Raw genomic sequence first — 23,468 nt, forward strand, 5'->3', positions numbered from 1 at the left:
GAACTTGCAAGAGTAAACAAATTTTAAAACGAGGCATAAACATTTCCGGTTGTCACTCTACCCCTCCTCCAGATGACAATTTCTTTAAAACGTATGTTTTTAGATAAGCCGTTTATATATAATAGTAATTTTGATAAAGTTTCACACATTTTGATCAACAGAGTTATCAATTTAACACATTAAACAATATTTAAACTTTCATTGACATAGTTTATTTTTGAATTCAGAGAAAATTCGAACTACTAGTAACACCACCCGTTTTGTTTCTTGATTGTGTATGAAAACATGCTTTTTGATTAATTACGATATTGTGTTTTAAACTTTTAGTAGTTTTGACGTGAGAAAATTTTCGTATGATATACAAAAATGTAAAGTACAACAATTGAATCAATTTGTGTTTCAGCATTGTTTTTTTTTTTTTTTAACTCTGAGAAATACAGAAAATTTCACTACCAAATCGAACATAATTGAATCATATCACTCTCTGCATTTCCATTTCGTAAAACATTTTGAGTAGCTAGAAAATGTTAATTTTTAAAATCCTGTACTTTTTGAGACTCATTTCCTGTCTCAATCTTTGTATCTTGATCAGGTCCAGTCCAAAGACTATTTCTACCTACGTAGGTATTAATAGCTACCTAGGTATTTAAAGCTACCCAAAGTAGCTATTTTTACCTACTTTCTGCTTTACTTGCATTTTGTGGCCAAATGCAGGAACGGCGCAACAAGGTGAGCACAAGATTTCTTGATACAGTCACCATGGTCACACTGATGATGAATATGACAAAAATTAGGCCAAAACATGAAAACTTCGTATATTATCAATTTTGCATAGAAACTAATGTAAAATTGCCGATTCAGGAAGTAATCATTTTTTGGCCAAAATTTTGTCGTATTTATCATTAGTGTGACCGTATCAAAAAAATATGGTATTCACCATGTTGCACCGTTTGGTCTTTTGGTCGCAAAATGCAGAAATTATACAAAGTAGGTAAAAATAGCTACTTTGGGTAGCTTTAAATACCTAGGTAGCCATTAATAGCTACGTAGGTAGAAATAGTCTTTGGACTGGACCTGTTGATAGCCTTCTGTTCCCATTACTGAACAATTGAAACCAAAATGTTTTACAAATCATATTAATTCAATGAAACAATCTACTATTTTATTTCTAACCACCATGTAATGTTATACATTAAAAAATCCTTTATAAAAATATACCTAATTAAGAAAATCAGCGTTTTTGATGATAAACCACTTACCTCTGTATTTTGTACATTTGTAGATTCATCATGAAAAAGGCACCAGCTAAGTCATGAGAAACTACTAAATCTTATCCCAGGTAACATGGTGGTATGTTTGCATAATGACTGCCATTAAACACACTCTAAACAGGGATGTATTTCTGCCAAATGATGAGCGCCTCATTGGGTTTGTGCATGTTACTAAAGTTGGACGGAAGAAGAAAACAAGTTTTCTATGTGCTGCATGTAAGTTTAGAATGACACAGATTTGCAATTATGTTGTATTTAAAAGTATTCACTTGAATAATTTTTAAAACATCTTTGTTTACATGATGTTAATGCTAGAATATGCATTAAACTAAACATTGGTTTTAAAGTACCCTTAAGATGATAAAAGTTAATAAAATTCCGATTTTAGTGAGCACAGAGACTCCAGTGCAGGCCCGAGTATACCAGGTGAAAAAGGCTGACAAAACCGAGGCTTACAAAAAGAAAGTCACATGGCTGCTCCGAGAACTGAAGGTGGTAGATGGGAAGAGCTCCAGCAAAGTAAATATATGTTATGCTTATGGCCAATTGTTTTTTTTTGATAGAATGTAATGTACATTCATGTACTCTTAAAAATTTTCCTCCTACTGTCCTAATTAAAGCACACTGTCAGTGCATATAAGTCTTAAGTAGATATAAATGTTGATGATGATTATGATGGTTTTTGCAAACTTTTGTATTTCTCAAGTGTAAAAGAATTGATGTTTTTATCAGTTAAAATAAAGAATTAACTGTTATCAAGATTTTTAATGTTAAATGGCAACTAAATTAACATAAACATACTATCTTAATTAATATGGGATTAAGATATCGGAAATTTCACTCTGCAAAAGTATCTCAGAATGTACATACTTTAAAACAGAAATTAAAAGAAATATTTTGTGCTGTGTCAGTTTTCTCTTAAACTTGGTATTTAAACTTCCTGAAAAAAGTTTTAAAAATGTTTTTATTTATTTTTTTTCTGATTTCAGGAAACAGCAGAATTTGACCTTCATTTTGAGAAAGTATACAAGTGGGTTGCAAGCAGTGTCAATGATAAAGAGACGTTTATAGCTTGTCTCTGGAAGGTATTTACCTTTATATTATATAAGAAGCATCACACTTACTTGTGAAAAAGCAGGGTATAAAGTTGAAAAATAGAAATAGAAGATTATCTGTATTATCTATTATTTGCTAAAATACATTCACATGAAATGTCACGAAGCTTTTCATGAATTTTTTTCAGCTAAGTCAGAGGTACCTGATTCAGAAGCCTGATTTCCTAAATGTACCGCGACATTTACTGGAAGGTGAGTTATTATGATAAGTTATACATGTATTCACAATTCACGAAAAAACCCCAGCAATTTCAGGACTTGTGAAAAAGTATTTTTAATTACAAATCTCAAAACTGCTGTTTTTTTGACAAGAACTGAAAATGTTTCCTCATCAAATCCTTGTTAAACAGTCATGTGTTTGTATTCTAAACTCCCCTCCCACTCTGTAGAGGTGAGCAGGCCCACAGGGTCTGTACAGACCACACAACAGGAAGATGACATTGTTACCATGGAGGACGATTACCAGGCCTTGACCCCTAAAGAGGAGTCTGACCTTGATCAGCTGATGTCAGAGTGTAAGATCGCCATCAGCAATGCCGAACTCTTCGCAGAACAGCTCTCCAAGCAGCTATCAGTTCTGGATGGGGTGTGTTTGTGTTTGTTAATTTCCTAATTACTTGCACATGAAATAACCCCGTCCACAAAATTTATATATACTCAACCCTATCATCACAACATAATACTTTGCCAGTACATGCAGTGTACAAAATTTGGAGATGTAAATTGAATAACAAATTAGTAAGATCTGTTGTTACATTGGGGATCATTTTTGTAATCACAGTAATCAAATCATAGTTAATAAATCTATCTACATCTATGGAATATGATTCCAAAAAACTTTATCTCAAGTTTTTAACTTGATGATTGCTTGATATGAAACTGGCGTGCTCCATTAGTTTGAGCAGGATATATTCAAGGCTCTACTTAACTATCAGACATCAATATGATCTTCCCCTCAATGGAATTTGCACCAAACCAAATTGTCATTTTTCTTTGCATGCAGGTTATACATTTAATATGATATTTTAAAAAGGAATATGGAGTATAGTGTACAAACAGTGTATTTTATACATTTTAGGCCAACATTCACTCTATAATGGGATCTGAAGACCAAGTACTAAACCTAATGAGACTTTTAGATGATGGCATCACTTCTGCAGAAAAGATTGAAGACAAACTGGAATTCTATGACAGTATTTTACAGGTAGGTGGAACAAATATCCCTAGATTATATTATTTTCTGTATAAAAGTGAAGTTCTCTATATAGGTATTTTTAAGTAGATACGTAAGAAGTAGTTACTGTTCCCAGTTACATGTTTCATGCTTATAGAAATGAGGAAGAATTCATAAGACATGATATACTGGTATGGTTTTAAATATTGTATTTTATTACTTTTAAAAAGGTAAAATATTATGGAAAATTATTATATCTTGTATTCACCATGAAAAAAGTATACAAGAATCTATAAAACAACCACTTTTTTCACATGATTTCCATGAAATTTTTATTAGTAAACCATTACTATTTATAGAATGTGAAAGATCAGATGGAAGTGATGAAAGAGAAGGATGCTCTGATTAGAACCAGAAACAAAAACCACCAGCAGCTGGAGGAATTAGACAGTTTAGTGGTGGAGGAATTAGACAGTTTAGTGGTGAGTTAATTAAGAATTAGACAGTTTAGTGGTGAGTAAATGAAGAATTAGACAGTTTAGTGGTGAGTAAATGAAGAATTAGACAGTTTAGTGGTGAGTAAATGAAGAATTAGACAGTTTAGTGGTGAGTAAATGAAGAATTAGACAGTATAGTGGTGAATAAATGAAGAATTAGACAGTTTAGTGGTGAATAAATGAAGAATTAGACAGCTTAGTGGTGAGTAAATGAAGAATTAGACAGTTTAGTTTAATTAGGCAGTTAATAAAGCTTGAATTAGACACTTGTCAGAGATAAGGTAAGAATTTGACAGTTAGCTTTGGGTAAAGCAAGATCTGAACAGTTGAATTAATGATAGAAATAGTGCAAGAATTGTATATCGTCAGTGTGGTAGTGGGTAAAACAAAAGTTCAAAGCATAATACAAGAGTTAAGACCCATCAGAAGTTGTTTTAACTAAAATTATATAAATTTATATCTTTGTTGACAGAAACAGCTGGATTTAGACACAAAGTACTTAAAAGCTCTTCAGGATGGGGACCTGAATACACCTGGCGGTATTTACGAGTGTACGACGGCCGCTCACGCCTTACAGAAATGTCTCAATGTCGACATCCATCCAGGTCTCTACCTTCTGTCTATTTCTAGTTGACTGAAATTTTAGTGTAAATCAACTTTGTTTATTTACTTACAGATTTATTTATATTGTTGTTTTTTTTAGCATTGAATCAAATGTCTGCACTTGAAGAACAGCAAAGAAAATTTTCAAGATTTTCTGATAAATTTGGCAAGAGATTAGCTCATCATCTCAACAATTTGTTCATTCATCAGGTATTTTTGTCCAACAATCAATTTAAAAACCAAATAGGAGAATTTATTAGTTGATATTGAATGTAAAATATTTTTATCATGGAGGTAAAATATTTGTAAAGATAATGCATGAGATAATTCAATTCATAACATGATTAAAAAAAATTAATTGCAAGGAAATGAGATACTGTTGTTCTATACGCTACAGATCATACAATTTTACATTACCAAAAAAAAAAAAAATTTCCTAGGGGAATGAACACGGAGAGACTCTGAGTCGCCAGGCCCCGGACTTTAAGCTTCCTCAGCATAACTCGGCCCACCGGGACCTCACGCCCTACGCTGACCTCATGATGTGGCTAAAAAACTCCGATTTTGACAGCTTTACCCAGCTCTCCAAGGTATACATACTGTCTATGGTAGATTCAAAAGCTGTGTGTTCATTATATTATATCTTAACAGTACCTTGCTCTAAGAAACAGCATCAGTTTCTAATACTATTTAACGTACAGATGATACTAATGTACTCTGAACTTTGAATCTTTTCAGCACATATCATTAATGAACTTGTCCATTAAAATTCTGTGTTTAAATGTTATGACAGGTTTACACTCAGAGTCTAAGTAAGCTGTATAATAAAGAGATTCAAGACTTTCTGGAAATGGCCAAGCAGAAATTAGGAAGCAAACCAGATAAAAACAGATTAGGTATAATACAACTGACTGACTCGATCAACACATTTAATATTAGATAAACATAAGTTCATGTTTTTCCTATCTTATCAAATACATAATCTGCTGATATTTGATTTGGTAAAGAGTTAACTAAGTTTAAATTTATAATAGAATAAGTTTGTTCATATTAATACAGTGATCCCTACAAAAACTTAAGAGGCAGTCCACTGAAAATCAGGCAATGGGTGGCACATCGCATGTCATGGATTTTTATTATTTTTTGCATGTAGACTTATTAAAGCAAGTGTTTACACATGACAACAGCAAAAAAATTTTTAGTGCTCCACTAGTCCTATTTTTGGTAAGTGCTCAATTTTAAGTGCAAAAAGGTCAACAGGGGAGTAAAAAAAATTACTACTTTTTTATTTTGTTTTATATGTACCAGATACGCAAAACCTGGATGTGTCTATCAATATCATTTATACCATAGACTCTTATCTTTAATTTTATAAATGAATAAGACTCCAATCTATATTTCTTTAGAAAAAATTATGTGGTCCAAAATTGAGTTTACCAAGTAACTTTTTGAATTCTTTATCCAATTTTCATTACGTTATAAAACCCAATACATTACGATGACAGATTTTTTTTCTCATGTTATTATGAATACAAAGTACAAACTTTTGAGTCACTCAATAAAATCAGTGGGCACTGGTATATTGAGAGAAATAAAAGGAGTCAAATTTACCTATGTTTTACAATTTTTCCCAATGAAACCGATCCCGACCGGAATTATATAAAGAAGGAAATTCTATAATTGTAATGTTAAATTTGGCTCTTTTGTTGTAATATAGTTAAAAAATTACTTGATTTATTTTTTTTACATGTTTTATAGGTGGGCAGTTGTCTTTAGTTTTATAACTTTACACATTCTGCATTATTTTCAATCGGGATCGGTTTTATTTCAATCGGGATCGGTTTTTACCGTAAAACTAGAAATATTCCTAAATTTGGTTCATCATTTAATTTATCCGAAAAATATGCTTGTCTTTTATTTCTGTTCAGTCAGTCAACTGTTTTAAAATTATTTTATCCATAGATTCAAATGTATATACAATGTATTTAAAATAATAATGTCTTTTACGTACATGACGATTACAATCATGTATAACATCTGTTTGATTTCTTGATACTTGGTATTAAAAAAAACAAGTATTTGTACATGCATTATACAACAACTGAGAGCATACAGCTTATCTTTATTAAATATCTTATTTCCAAGTAGTTTTTTTTTATTAAAGAGTTAAATTCTATCAGTGGCGAAATTATTCTTGCACGTACCTAAATGCAGAAAATATTTTTATGTGCACAGTCTCGACTTTATCCATGTTTTTTAAACCTGTCATTTATAAAAGCCTTTTTCCCTATATTTTCATCTTCTATAAAATTTAATTTTATATAAATAAGAAAATAAGTTGTTTCATATAGTAACATTATTTAAGAGCCCATAAATCGCAAGGCAAAAAGCCGGGGGGGGGGGGGGGGGGGGGGCAAGGCGGCATCTTTTTCCTTTTTTTAAATGGTTTCATTAATGTGGAAACATTTAAGAATTGGCCAACATGGTCACTTATTTTAACTCCTTATTGAATGTGAGTATGTGATTGTTTCAATCACCAAATTTAATAAAAAAAAAAAAACAACAACAATTCAAAACAAAAAATACCCCAACGAAGTCTTCCGTTTTAGTGCCAAATTGAACTTGGGAGTTCAACAGTAATTTTCCTCAATAAATATTTTTAAATGTTATTTTAAATATCTTTATTTGTTCCGCGGATCGTTTATTTTGGTTTGACTGCATAGATAAATATGATCAAGGTCGTTTTTAATGTCGCAGTTCAATTCGAATTTTTTTTTTTTATTTTTTTTTTTTTTTACAAATATCATGAAATAAACATCTCAACTCCGTTGAATTTCATCTTTCCTTGATAATCAGAAGAAAATAAAATCTCTTCACATCCCAAGTTTATAAGAATTAAATGTTCAATACAAACAATTAATTATTTTTACGCATGACCTAGTAAATCAGTTAAAAAATTAGTTCTCGGACATGAATAAAATTACTTACATGTATCAAAACGGACTTCTAGCTGAGACGCCGCCCGTGAATAAAATACATTTTATATAAAAATATATGATTATTTAACATTTAGGCAGACATTTAGGATAATGCACTCTGAAGAGTAATTGAACAGAAAAAGAGAAATTATTTATTTTAATCTTTTTCTTTGCGCTTTTATGCAAAGAATTTACAAACTTCTGTGGAAAACTTGTAACTATTTAATTGTGACGAAATATTAGTCAGGTATATGACGTCACTGATACATAAATGGAAACGTGGTTTCAACCTGAATAATACTGCCAATTTTAATCTAAATATTATGTTTGGAGGTGAAAATGAATTCTATTTTGAAAATAAAGTAGTAATTTTTGGTTTAATAATTTTTTTTGTGTGTATATATTCTAAATATTTCACTAGGATTCCGATAGTAAGGTGTTTAGCAGATTTACCGATGCCACGGGAGAAAACTCTTACATCGCAAAATTTCATTAAAACGTCTATATATTTTGCCAGAAAACTACTATCAAAAGTGTTTTGCCCACCGATTTTATTTTTGAAACTGAAAGACGAAATATTTCTAGATTTAGTTCAGCATGAATTATAGTCCTTTTAAAATTGTATTGGAAATTACAGTTCTTTGTTTCTGACCTAAATTCAGTGGTTTATATAGGGGAATTCAAGAACACGAAACAAACGGATATTTTACTAAATAAGCAATTTTCAAACAAATCTTCGATTACATTATTCCATTTGGACTACATTGATATTGTTTTCAATAAAATATCAAATATTCGTCACATTCGATGTGCCGCCTATTAATACAATCCTGCCTGGTTTTTCGGCGGACTGCCTCTTAAAGATATAAACCTGTGAAAAAAGCAGTTGAGTGTAAAATACATGTAGTGTCTACATAAATAATTTTTGCAGGTGTTGGTCTGACCAGCCAAGCTAGAGCTCTCTCTGGTTCCTCCTCCAGTCTTAACCGGAAAATGTCTGGTTCAGTACAAAGTCTCAACTCAGACAATACTTCATTCCATGGGTCTAGTCACGACTTAGCAATGAGACATCTATTTGACCAGGTAAAGGCATTATATTAATAAGCTCCTTCATGAAATGCTGTTTTTTGTGCACTTTATTTACTTGATCAATTATCTTTTTTTTTACTTGTCCTCACAAATAATTATATGTATTCTAAATGTTTAATTGTCTAGGTCATTGATAAAATTCTCAGTGAACTGGAGCCAGTTTGTCTGTCTGAGCAGGATTTTTGTGTCAGATTCTTCCATCTTGCCGGGGACACACCTACCGTCAAAGAACCCAAACAGGTATTTAAAAATGAAAACCTTGTTAAGCATGATTTAACAAATGTACATAAATAAAATTTATGACTGCCAAATTTAAACACTTGTGAGAGCTTATTAATCTCTTTAGAATTAGTATCAAGGATATCTAATGATTTTTAAAAAAAGATTTGTTGTCCCTTCAGAGGCTGAACATGTTTAATTTGTCTCTCATTCTAAATTCAGTGGCATGATGCTGTAGTGGGTTACTATTTTTTAGATTTCTTGTTATAAAGAAAATGTAAATCGAATCAATGAAGTCTACAATTATAATAAAATAAATTATTGGGTTATTTTAAATCAATGTAATTAAATTAGTCATTGTAAAAGAAATAAAACTTTGTTCTTTTTTTTCAGGAAGAAGAATCAGAGGATATTTGGAAACCCATTCAGCCCGCAGCAGCACCAGTGGAGTAAGTTAATCATAAAGTAACCAACCAAAGCAAGGAAACAAAAAATTATATAATAATATTGAATTTTTTATCTATTTCACAAAGTAATTTCTACTCCATGCTATTAAAACAGAGTTACTGTGTGTTACTATGTGTACCGTATATCAATTATATACTGATATAAGGTTGATAACATTAAACAGCATTCTGTTTCTGACAAGTTTCTACAGCACATGACTATTTTAGGGAGTTCTATGAGGAAAATTTAGGTGGTGGCCTTAAGATACAGAGGCGCCGCACCAAATCCAAGCTGTAAGTGGGGTCAGTCCCCCCTACCCTGCCTGCCTTTATGCTTGATACCCACCACATGCCACACATGTATTTATTTTTGCCTTGCCTTATATTGAGTTATTTGATGTTAATGATATTTGATTTTTTGATGTTGCAATGGACTTGGATTTGCAGAAAAGATTTGTCTCAACAACTTGTAGTTAAAGAATACTTATAAAGCTGGAAAGAAAAGCATTCATCAGGTTGAAAGATCAAATACATTAGAGTGAATCAATGTTGAGACAAGGTCATGTGATCATATCTACATATATATGTTGTTGCCATGGAGATTTACGGTAACTGTTGTTGATTGGATGCAGACTTGTTATGTTTTTATATCCTAGTCTGAGGAACTGACAGGGTTTGAAGTTCTGTTTATAATAAGTTTAAGATTTATGCCAAGTACAATCTGATTGCAAAACTTTATAAAAGTATGACTTTCATGAACATGTACATATATAAATATGATTTTGGTTATTTTCATGTTATATGAATGCTCAGTGGTAGATAATCTGTTCTTAATTTTGTATAATATTTTAGTACTGGTACATGTAGCTTTTTTTGTTGCCAAGTTGCACCTCTTTTGTCTTGTAAGAGGTAGAGTGTAATTGTTAAGTATGGAGATATGGCAAGTTTCATTAACTCTGATGTTATAGACTAAATATTTTGCTCTTGTTACTGCTCATGCAACTAACTATTTTTAAAATTTACCTCTTTATTAAGATGATAGGGAAAAACTAAGAAAAAAACTTAAACCAACTTTAATCTTGCCCATACATGTAACATTGGAATAGCTGAAAATAAGAAAACATTGGCTTTCTTTTTAAAAGTGTTTTTCTTGTGGCAAGACCTGTCTTTGATTGTCAATATATATACCTCATGACCTTGATGACCTTAAACTTTTACATTCTTAAAAAAAATGACCAAAACTTTATCTCGGCCATAAATTCTAAATGATTCTTGTTAAACTACTTTTTAACAAGTGTATTTTTTGAGACTAAACCTTTTCTTATTGACATTATGACATTAACCCTTTGAGTTTAACATCATTTTAAAAAACTACATTGACCTTTGACTATAATTTCTAAATTAATACTCACATTTCACATCTGTATTCCTTGTAATAAGACCATTGACTTTCTTTGGAAAAAAAATTATCTTGGCCATCATTTTTAAACAGTTGATGCTAGAACTCTCATATTTCAGTAGTTTATTCTATATAACAAGATTGTTCTTTAGATTCCTTTGACCTTTTGAACTTAATCTTATAGTTTGAACTACTTTTTAAAATCTTTCACCCTGGTCAGAATCTGCCATATGAAGGCATCATTGTTCACACTCTCTTTTTAAAGATATATATGGACACATTTCTATTTATAGATCCACAATCCTCCCCCTCCACTTTCCCACAGTTAAGTCACTCTCGGGCATCCAAAATATCCCCCCAACCCTAAATCAGGCAAAAGTAGTGCTAGCTAGGTACAAAACAAACAGGATTGCATGTTGTACACCAAAGATTTTACACTTAATAAAATCTATAAACCTGCCATGAATTTTCCCCACACCTAAAAACAAAGATTTTTTTATATAGTTAAATGTTCATTCTGTTTGAAATTACCATGATCATACTGTCTAACTTTCAGAATCAGGTAGAATTTTGCACATAAGTATGAAAAATTCTTCTTTATCTAAAAAATTACACTACTTGTAATTGTAAGATAATACATTAACAATTGTTTATAGTACAACAAATCAGTTTTATTGAATTACACAGTAAAAAAATAATGTAGGAAAATACAGAAACAATTCCTTATTGGATATGACCTTGAATGGAGTGATTGTCAACAATAAATCATTAATAGATTATTGGTATTAAAACAAGAAATGAATGCAGAAACAAATGCATTTGGGTCATTCAAATACATGTATTACTACCGTACAGAAAAAAATACAAATGTAATAGCATGTGATATTGTTTGTGAACATTGCATGAAAGCCGATTGCACTAAGACAACACAATTAATTATTTGCTTTCTTTGTGATTAAAATTAGTTTTAAGCATAAAAACCTTAAAAATGCAAATATATTTAAGTGTGTAAAATCAGAATTCTAGATGGCGTATGTATATAAATAATACTTATGGAACTAATTGTTTGTAATATGTACCTGATTGACAGGAGACACATGAATGAGGAAGTCAGGAGGATGATGGGAGAATTGTTTCCAAATCTGGAGTCAGAGCTAGAAGCATTTGTATCTTATGCTGATAGATTGGATGGGTTGTAAGTACAGAAAATCTATAATATTTTTGGGGAGAAAATGCTAAATGTGAATATTTTCACATATAATATGATGTGCAATGTGAGCATGTGCCTGATTACTTCAATGCATTTAAAGCCACAATATATGACATTTTGTCACAATGTTAACCAGGCCCCTTAAATATTATCACATTTTTTAAGGGATGTATATACATGTATTATATATTGAATAATTTCCATCTCTCTGATTGGCACAACTATGTTAGAAAAATACTACGTTGTATTGACCTGCACGTGACGTTCCAGGCAATACAAGGATTTATTTCCTTTACGTTGATCTAAAAATAGATCGAGATATTCCAAATTGATAAAAATTGATTTGGAAAGCCATTTAAACAAGTATAATTTTTTTTTTTCATTTGATGAAAACATAAGCGAATATACCGGTATATTTTCGGAGGAGGGTGGTAAGAGGGGATACAGGGACACTCCTACTTTCACTGAACAACAATTTTTACTTTATGGCAGTCATGATGATGCTCCTTCCTTTAAAAATCTATAGAAAAAAGACTGACATAATTTTTTTGATAAAAATTGATAATTTTTTTTAATTAAATACGACCTGTAGATTTATAAACATTTTAATTCTGCTTCTCTCTTAATTGTATTTGGAGTAAAACAATTATTGCTGTTTTTTCGGTCAATACAATGATTTAGCCATCTTCGAAGTAAATATTACCTCGCCCTCCGGGCTCGGTGAATTTGTATTAGATGGCTAATTGTATTGACCTCAAAACACAGCAATAATTGCATGTATTACAGTACTGTAAAGTCACTTATTTTATTTCTAAATCCAGTAACTCTATGTATATGTTGGTGAGGATGAGTCAACACGTCAATAATGCCCAGGATGCTGGCTCCTTCCTCAGTGTAATGTACGCCAGCTGCCTTGTCAAGATCAAAAGGAACTTTGACAAGTTCATTGTAAGTACCCAATAAATAAAATATACCTAGATAATGAGTTAAAAACTTTATTTTAATTTTTGATAAAAAGTGGTATTGCGGAGACCAATCTGGGAAAAAAAATTTCGACCTCATTTGTTTCGTAGTTTAGTATTCAGAGATTTTGGCTACTTCGTTTGAAAATACATTCGAGGACATTACCTACGATGTTTACACGCTGTTAAGCAATGGATAAAGCAGAAATTTTGACCAGAAATGGAAAGTATATCGGTGATTAAAAAAATTATCTTTATGTTAAAGAAAATTCGGAATTTAAAATTAAAAAAAATACCTCCCTCATCTACTTTATTGCCAATAAAATGAAAAATAAAAATTGGCCTGAGAACCAGTGAATTAAATTTAGATAACCTAGATAATGAGTTAAAAACTTTATAATGATAAGTGAACGAACTTTCAAATGCACATTTTTAAAAAAAAAATTTCTATGGTGATGCATCGTTGCAAACCATGGCCAAAATGTACGCTCCTCTCCCATCTGGCCGTGGTTGAACGAGAAGAGAATTCTTCGTAGCTTTTAAAATATTGACCAATGCGAGTAAAGCATAGTCGGATGATGAACTTTATCGCGACCTTTCAATATGCAATCGCAGTATAGGAAATATTTCTTGTATACTGTTGACGTCAGTTGTTGATTTCGATTGCGATGGAAACAAAACTTGCCACTGACTGAATGTGACGTCACAATAGAGAGGCGTAAATATTCAAGATTACGACACTTTTTGTGATCAAGCAGCCACGGGTAGGAGAGAGCTATATATGCGGACTCCGGACCGTGGCTTGAGACGATGATGGTGATGGGGTGTTGTTGAGAATTAATGCAGTTAAATTGTAATTTCAGTCAAACCAGATAAAGACTATCCAAGACTTTAAAGTTTCCAAAAAGAGCCGGTGTGGAATTATTGCATTTGTCCATAACTTTGAGGTAGAGTCAGTGCTTTAGAAATTAAATTCTTATGTTGTTTTGCTTCTTTTGAATGGCAGAGGGCATATTAAAATGAAAAGTAATGATAAGGAAAAAAATTGTGTCAAAAATTCATTTCACTTAAGTTATGTCTGCTATAATTTTTTTTCTGTTGACAAAAATTTTAAAATCAATTTTAATAAAATATTTCAAAAATGTAAATGTTTTAACATTCAGAAATACCCAAAATCTAGAAGCAATATTTAAGTCTTATAAAACATTAGAATTAGCTGTCATCTATGAACAAATAGCCAGAGTGGCCAATGAGAGCCAGAAAACTCCGTAATAATATTGGAAGTTTAATATGGTCATTTATATTTTTAGGAAGGAAGTTTTTCTTATAAAATTTTGCCAAAAAATCATGATATATTTGAAGCAAAATTTACACCATTTTTTGTGAAAATATATGTTGAAATATTATTGTAACATAGTGTAAACTTTTACTTCTTTTTGTTCATTTTCTCTTTAAGTTTTGATATAAGAAGAATTTGCCATCATATGTATTGTGCAAAAAGGTAACAATATTTATTTCTTTTTGTTCAATGATAATTATTTTAAACAGTTAAATTCAGAGAAGAATTATTTTTAAATGTATGTGATTAATATAAACAATTAAAATTGTAGCAAATTGTTGTAAATTTAATGTTGTAAAATATGACTGTACTTTGGGCTGGTCACCTATAATACTTATCCAAAATATATTCAATAAATAAACAAAGAAAATAAGCATTTCTAATGTGAACTCACCTCAACTTAATGTGTTGCCTTCATTGTAATGGCTCCAGTTAAATAATGTAAAGTCTCTGTGTCCAATTGATTAGACATGCATGGAATATGCTTCTAGTGTGTTTCATTGGTCAGAGACCAGCAAAGGAGCTTATGCGAGCAGGTTAACATTTTTGGTGCAGTTTTTGGTGTTGCTGTCATTTCCAAGGAACTATAAGCCCTATGTTAACCAAACTTACATGGATGATCTGTAAACAATTTTTCAAAATGCTACTCCTCCTACAGTTTTGGTCTAATTTCAGTATAACTTGGCACACAAGTAGACTACACTAAGATACATAATTCTGTGTATTGGTTTTTGATTTTGATGAACGTTGTTGCCGTGGTTACTAAAAATAGAAATTTCTGTGAAATTCTTTCAAAATGCTACTTCTCCTACAGTTTTGGTCTGATTTCAGTATAACTTGGCACACAAGTAGAAAACACTAAGATACATAAATCTGTGTATCGGTTTTTGATTTCGATGAACGGTGTTGCCATGGTTACTAAAAATAGAAATTTCTGTGAAATTCTTTCAAAATGCTACTCCTCCTACAGTTTTGGTCTGATTTCAGTATAACTTGGCACACAAGTAAAATACGCTTATATATAAGATACATAATTCTGTGTATTGGTTTTTGATTTCGATGAAAGGTGTTGCCGTGGTTACTAAAAATAGAAATATTGTGTCTGTAAAATTGTTTCAAAATGCTACTCCTCCTACAGTTTTGGTCTGATTTCAGTATAACTTGGCACACAAGTAGAATACACTAAGATACATAATTCTATGTATCGAATTTTAATTTTAATTTTGATGAACGGTGTTGCTATGGTTACTAAAAATAGAAATGACTGTAAAATTGTTTCAAAATGCTACTCCTCCTACAGTTTTGGTCTGATTTCAATATAACTTGGCACACAAGAAGAATTATTTTTAAATACATAAAGAGACTATATCAACGATCATTATTCTATTTATTGCTGTTGTAAAATTTCAAATCCCAGTTGCTTAAGTACTTTTCTTTTCCTTTGCTATAAGTTCAAACCAGTAGAGCTTCAGTCTCAACAGAGACTTCTGGTTATATCCTCAAACTCAGTTAATAAATATATAGACTATGGTACATGTAGTCATTTACTTCCTTACTTATTTGTAGCTACTCTGTCCAGTCTTAAAATCCCTTGCCTGGAGTCGGATAGAAAAGAAGCTAAACAGATCTATCAAGACAACCTAAACAGTTACACCTTAAATCTGCTGGGTAGACCTCTAGAAAAACTACATGTAAGCTATAATCCACAAACAGAATTCTTCTTTCAAACACATGATGATTTCTTAATCATGCATCATGCAGCATGTTTTATTTATGGCATGTACATGTAACGGTATTTGTTTGGTCTGTGATTAAATTGAGAAATACCTGCGTGTACCTGTTTACAGGTGTTTTTTGAGGGCGTACAGAACCGAGTGGCTACAGGTGTAAAGCCTGAGGAGGTGGGATTTCAGTTGGCCTTCAGTAAACAGGAACTCAGAAAGGTGATCAAGGAGTACCCAGTCAAAGAGGTCAGTGAACGCCCTGTATTGACAATATAGGGGCTAACTTATGTGACAAAAATTAATGCAAGTTTCTCATTTGACTCGTCATAGCTCCTTGAGCAAACATTGTGATAAGAGAGATAACTCTGATTTGGATTCATATCTATTCCTATTAAAAATATTATCACCAAGGCAAAATTTCATATTTGTGAGCAGGGGGATAATGAATGTTAAACACCTTTTACTAAAGAGAACAACAGTTTGATGGCTGAAATATATGGAAACCTTACTGTTGAAATTTTTCTTCAGGTGAAGAAAGGTTTGGATGGAATCTATAAGAAAACGCACAAGGACCTGTGTGAAGAAGAAAACTTGCTACAGGTGGTGTGGTTCTCCATGCAAGATGAATTCATCAAACAAATCAAACATTATGAAGATCTGATTAATCAGTGTTACCCAGACTCTGGAATCACTCTGGAATTCAAGGTGGATGACGTGCTGTCTTTCTTCTCAGAGATTGCCCAGAGTCGTTGATTGGTTAGTAGTGGATTCTCAAGCATGATCAACAAATGTGACCGCATAGTCATTATAAAAAGTGCTCTGTTTGTATGTGTTTTATGAGTAAGAAATGCTTATTAAAATTTAATTGTGCAATTTTTATTCTCCAAAATTCAAGATGTTCTAAAAATAATTTCCTTGACTGTATTCATGTTTGAAGTTTTTTAAAATGTAAAAGTGTTGAATTTCTTTCTGAAAATATTTTAAATGTTAAACTTGCTTAGTCATCTGTGAAATGCTACCTTTGTGAATACACGTAACTGTGCAGTCATGTTACCTCACAAATCAGCTCTAGATATTGGGATATACATGTACTGATAATCTCCTTACAGAGTAATGTTATAAAATATTTCATAGTTGACTTTTGAGTTTGTTGCCTTAGCTTGGGTAAAACCCTTGAAACTCTGTCAGAAAGAATTTCATTCCCTTTATGAATGGAGTTTGAAAGAGAGGGGGGGGTGATTCTGTCTGTGAGTGGACATAATTTTTTTTCTGGATATGTTTGAAGTTATGATGTTTTTCCAGACTTTGTAAAAATAGAACATGCCATTTGACACATGCACCTGGTATTTTAATATTATTGTGTTGAACTGGGCACAGAGTTTGTATTTGATCAAAGGTTACATCTATTAATTTTGAGGTCAAAAGTTCATGGCCAGGAACCCAGTTTTATGGTCATAAGATCAAAAGGTCTCAGGATTTGAAGTGCAAATGTCATGATTATTCAATGGAGTAACATAAGATCAAAAATGTTTGAGGGGTGATTAAGCTAATAGAATAAATCATGACCCCAAACAAGGTTTTTAAAAACACAAGGTTAAGGTCAGAGGATTCAAAAAAGTCAAATTTTGAAGGCCTCAGAAATGTTCTATTTTAAGTTATTTTAAAGTATATACTCTTTCTTTAGTTACCCCTTAAGTCTGTTTCATGAACAGTTCTAGTTTTTTAAAGTTAATAAAGCCTTGATTTAATCATGCTAAAGTTAATATAATAAGCATTTTACATTTTATTATGTAAACTTGTGCATGTACATTTACTCTTGTAAGTGCAATATTTAGTTTATACTGAAGTTTATTGGTAAATGATATGCTTGATTGATTAAATGTTAATCACTCGTTGTTTTCACTTGTGCTAATGCCCTTGTAAGCAGAGATTCAGGAAGTTTTTGGTCTGTCTGAAAGTTTGTCCACAAAAGCATCATCCATGGCCATTGTGCTAGCCAGGACTTTCATATTTCACCTTTGAATAAGGTAACAGAAATGTTCACCCATAGATAACATTTCAAACAAGATGCATTTGTGAAACACTGATGCCTCTGTATGGCAGCTTATAGCAAGGGTTGAATTCTCTCAAATGCATGTCAAACTCCAAAGGTCAAAAGTATTGGTACCCAATGGAAGTTCTTGTGACAAGAAATACACCTGTGAAATATGAAAGCCCTATTTCTAACCACTCAAAAGTTATGACCAAGGTTCAAGTTTTTGAAAAGTTGGTCAAGCTCTTGTAAGTCAAGATCAAAAATATATATACTGAAAGGTCTTATCACAACGAATGCACATGAAAAGGATGAAAGCCCTAGCTCTAACTTTTCAAAAGTTATGGTCAAGGTTAAAGTAAGTAGGTCAAACTCCAAGGTCAAAAGGTCAAATTTGGTGGTACCCATGGCACAATCTTGACACAAGTAATACATCTGTGAAATATGAAAGCTATAGCCCCACCCACTCAAAAGTTATGGACTAGGTCAAAGTTCACAACAGACAGAGAAACAAACAGACAGACAGGACAAAAACAATATACCCGGGGATCTTTTGATCTGGGGGCATAAAAATTCAGCTTCTTCTCATAAACTACTAAACCAATAATTACCAATTTTGATAAAAATCAAGCTGCCATGTTTATGTAGAGCATAGCAACCTCTACCAAATGAAATCTTAGCCCCAGGTGTACCCCTATAGTTCCCTAATACGCATTTAAAATTGTAATAGTTGGTATTATAAAAACAATTGCGTATATGGAATCTTTACAAAGTAATTACACTTTACTCATTAGTGTCCTGGTTGAAGGATATACTGACTACTAGTATTGCCCGTTTGTTGCGCATGCTTTGAATTCCCTCTTTGACAGCCTAAATGTGAGAAGAGAGTCACATTTGCGCGTTCAGATTGCATCACATCTCAGTTTAACACGCCTAGCCGTATTTCAGATCTGATGACGTAAAATACTCCTCCGTTTAATCGCCAAAATACAATGGAGGTCGAACCTAAGATTTAAATATTCTATAATGAAGAAGGATAGCTTCATAATCATTAAAAAAATCACTTCTTGATCATAATAGTTCATTGTTTTTGATATAATTATAGTTTGCTATACTAGTTTTTTTTTAATAAAGTAAATCCAAGAACTCAGAAGAAATTTCTGACGCATTCAAGGGAGCATTTTTGATCACCAGTTTTTCCTCGTCCGTCCGCCCGGGTGTAGAGTGGGGCCACAATAGGTATTATTATACCTCTGTGAATTTTTTTCTATCTAAAATATGACGAATTAACCTTCTGTTTTTTCTAAACAGTCCGCAACAATGGGATATTTTTGTGCTATCTGCCCATGGTGAAATAATCATCAAACAATTCGCCGGTGTAACGACGAAAAGTGACCCCCTAATATTAATACTGCCGTACTTTGGTAGAAATTTGATTAACCGTAGAAAAATGACCCCTTTTTATTAGAAATCATGGCCTTGGGGTCATATTTTTCGTGTGCATTGTAGAAAATTGACCCGTAAATAATGACCCGCTGTCATTTTTCATGCCAAAACAATTCATTTTAGAAGATGGTTTTCATTTTGCCCCTCAATCTTTGAATACGCGGCGTTAACATGGATCTGATACATTTAATCCATTGTGGAAAAAATCAACAATTCCACACTTTTACTTTAACATTAACTTTTACGGTATGTGCTAGAAATTTATTATGATATAAAGGCATGACAACTAAGAGTTCATTTATTTGCAAAGGTTACCATGCTTAAAATCCCAGAAGAAAGTGGATGTAACAGCAACCATTGGTCACGTATCTGTGGGCTAGAAGTGTTGAAAGAGATTTTTAAGTTATTATTTTAATTTATAAATATCTCTGAAAGTTGAACTATTTTTCACTCAGGTGTTAACACAGTTTTGGAGAAATTTGTAATATCATCATAAGAACTTCTTGATGTGTATTGCATTTCCTGTATATAAAGTAAAAAGTATAGTAATATATAAGGTAGTCTAAAAGTATGTATTTTAAAGCAGAATAAATGCATACAGATGTATATGTAAGTTTAAAGGTAAGAGCCAATGGAATTGAATTTATATAGTTAAACAATGTTGCTATCGATGTTCGGAGGTCCGTGTTTGCTCAGCTCCTATTTTGTATTGTTTTATGGACTTTGATATTGAATACTGTTCGGTATCTCCATATCCCTTTTTCTTGCTTCTGTGCTATTTTTTTTTTGCAAGAATTTTCAAAGATTATAGTAATTAGAAAAGTATATTTATTATTAAAATAAATTAATTTGATTCACTTACGTAGATAACTTCACAGAAAACAATACTATATTTCATATATAGCATGCACAATAACAGTGATTTTTTTTTTTAAATTTAAAATTAAAACCCTCATTGTGAACTGCTTTCTAGGATTTGTCAAACCATGCTCTTAACGATCTCCGTACATCCCAGCCGTGTTCGAGTATACAAGCACTAATTGCAATCACTGACATTTGCACTGACAAGAAAATTTAAACATTTCTGTTTTTCTGTAAAAGTTATTTTTTGTTTTGCAATATAACCGTGATCAAGTGTTTTATTTTGAAAAATTCTTTGATTTGTCGAGGCATGGATGTACTGATACAGTTATTGATTGTTTTATAAAGCGTATATATTTTTAAACATATGTAAAGGAACAATGGGGTGTGACCTATTGGGTATGCTAAATCAAACATATATGACCTTTACTGGAAGGGGTGTGTTAAACTAACATGTCAAAAGCATAAACATAATTATTATACTGATCTAAAGAAGAAAATTTTTCAATTTAGCTAAAATAGTTGAGGAATATAACCTGCTCAAAATTTTTTGTAAAACCCAACGCATGTGAAATATTTATGTGGATCATCTTTGTCAAGAAATGTGTTAGGTAAAAGCCATACACATCAGAATTTTTTTTTAACACAAATAGTGGATTTATTCGTTGTATTTATTGTAAACTCTTCTGGTTTTAACCAGATTGTGACGTTACACAAGAAAAGTCGCTTTGGTTGTAATAATGTAAAAAAAACCCTGTATTTAGAACAATGACTATTCTCGGGCTTTTCCATCAGCAAAAAAAAAATCCCAGAATTTCAAATTTTACAAATATGAAGTTTCGTTAAAGTGTAAGCCCAATAAATAATATGAATCAACAGCAATTATTTCTGCTGTTGCGCCTCGGGAAATAGTTGCTGTCTTGGGGGGACGATAAACTTGCTATTGTCCTCATAGCCAGTAAATAGGTGTCTACTATTTACAAGAGAGGAGGATTGTGGTGAAGAATAGCAGGTCCAAAGTAACTCATTATGAGCGAATATTTTGTTGTGGGCCTCTTGTTAACACATGATTTGCTACAGTTTTTGCCCCTGGAAAATTAAAAAAACGGAGGTGTATTGTTTTTGACGGTCTGTCTGTTTGTCTGTCTCTCTGTTGTCAACTTTAATTACCCTGGCACATAACTATTGCTCTGTCAAGGGTAAGCGTGTACCACTTCAGTCTTCATCCCACTCCAGAACTGTGTTATCATCGGGGGCATAGTGTTTCAAAAACACATCTTGTTGTCAAAGGAAATTGAGGGGCTAGTGCCAGCTACCCTCTACAAAATAAGGCCATTCCAAGTTTTTTGTCTGTTTAGCGTCCACCCATCTTTCAAAAACCTACCTACCTATACGAAAAACACACAAGCCAAAACATAAAACACAGGCTTAAAAGTCATAAAAATGACGCCCTTCAAATGATTTGATCTAACTTAACTGCTTAAATAGAAGAAATATCTATTCTTAAGCAAAAACAAGGGATTAAATGCTTAAAATACACCCAATATATTATAACTTACTGTACAGAATTATTTGGAGAAATTTACAAAATTCAAAATTTTCGACTTAATTAATCAATTTCAGGACTCCTGATGTTGTGTGTTTTTTTCTTATATGGGGTGTCAAAAACCAGAACTGTGTTACCATCGCGGAGTGCTAACACATCTTGTTGTCAAAGGAAAACTTGGCCAATTACAAAATAAAGTTGACGCCCCTTTGAACAAGGAACAAAGCACCGAGGGTAAGGACTAAGTCGGTCGTGATCCTTTACCTCTAAAAGACATATCGTATGATAATGATTAATATAGGAACCCCACCAATCTATTTTTTTTCTACATAAACCAGTTCAAGACATTAAATAGAGATCAATTCAATTCAATATGGCACATCAGACAATTAAATAGAGATCAAATATAGTATTACCGGTATCAAATGAATTCATGATTGGTTGATTGTCGTTTTACGTCCCTCTCTAGGATTTTTCAATCATATTATGGAGACGCCACCACTCGCCGGTGGACTCTACAAATTTTTCCAATACTCGGCACTCGGAACCATTGAGCTGTGATGGGTCTTTTTCTTGCCAGCACCTTCTGCGACACGGGGCCTCTGATTAAACGATCTCATCCGATGGACCGGTCTCCACGTCCCACAGTGGGATTCGAACCTGCGACGTAATGCTTGACTCCTAATTACTTCGCAACTCAAGAGCAGACGCTCTAACCACTGCGCCATGAATTTAAGAAAACAATTTTAAAGTATAACAAAATTTTAATGCTTTATTTATTTATAGTGCCGGGTTGACGGGTACAATATCACACGACTGAAATAGTGTAACGTGAAGCGGTCACCCATTCAAGGGTCAAACAGGCTCGCCGTTGCTTAACTTGTCTGAAATAAAGGGAGACTCTACCGCATCACTAGAAAAGCAGCTCACGAGCGAGGCAGTATAAGTTCCTTATATACTGTCCGCTACAATAGCTCACTTAATTTCAGCCAGTTTAATGCATGGTTCCTTCGACAATATAAATGTTAGGAGAAAGTCATATGTATTCAAATATCAACGTAAACGTTTCATAATATACACTGAAGTTATCCTCCATGAGAAAAAAAAAATCAATTTTATAAAAATCAAATATTTAGATCCTCTCACGACTAGCACTGCTATTTAATATACATGCAGCAGAGCTATTATACTCAGTGTATGATTTTTATATTTCACATTGTGCATTTAAAAGTAAGAGTAAAGTATTTAAGATAGTTTGTCAGCTTTTTTTTCATTTTGTCAAATCATGCTCTGGAGATGAACATTTAGATGACCTCGATGTAAACCTAATATATAAAGAATTAACACTGGTTTTTGTACTTAACTGTAAGGTATATTTTGTTGTATTTAATTTGCATTTAATTGGTATATTTTCTCTAGAGGATATTGTCGTAATATAACTACCACTTACAGGTGGAAAAGCCTTTAATTGTGTTTCTTATACAAAATCATGTAGTTTTCAAAGGGAGGGGTAATTATATATAAGCCATAATAGCACTCACTTACAAAAATTACTGT

The 23,468-nt window shown here is 32.3% G+C and overlaps 1 protein-coding gene across 1 annotated transcript; it reads left to right on the forward strand.

Annotated features, from left to right (window-relative positions):
• On the forward strand, positions 1-17,884 carry LOC134256105 (exocyst complex component 1-like). The gene is made up of 23 exons (XM_062738708.1): positions 1-91; positions 1,283-1,487; positions 1,660-1,790; positions 2,261-2,356; positions 2,515-2,578; positions 2,776-2,972; positions 3,465-3,590; positions 3,920-4,018; positions 4,530-4,662; positions 4,761-4,870; positions 5,101-5,250; positions 5,454-5,556; positions 8,570-8,721; positions 8,854-8,967; positions 9,340-9,395; positions 9,621-9,686; positions 11,882-11,986; positions 12,823-12,949; positions 13,827-13,911; positions 14,096-14,231; positions 15,843-15,993; positions 16,150-16,272; positions 16,555-17,884. The coding sequence occupies exons 2-23, from the start codon at positions 1,364-1,366 to the stop codon at positions 16,777-16,779; spliced, it is 2,673 nt and encodes an 890-aa protein (XP_062594692.1). The 5' UTR covers positions 1-91; positions 1,283-1,363; the 3' UTR covers positions 16,780-17,884.
• Positions 17,885-23,468: the final 5,584 nt, after the last annotated feature.

This window comes from Saccostrea cucullata, unplaced genomic scaffold (assembly GCF_032062105.1).
Source record: "Saccostrea cucullata isolate Sc308-1 unplaced genomic scaffold, CSIRO_AGI_Scuc_v1 ctg141, whole genome shotgun sequence".
Taxonomy (NCBI): domain Eukaryota; kingdom Metazoa; phylum Mollusca; class Bivalvia; order Ostreida; family Ostreidae; genus Saccostrea; species Saccostrea cuccullata.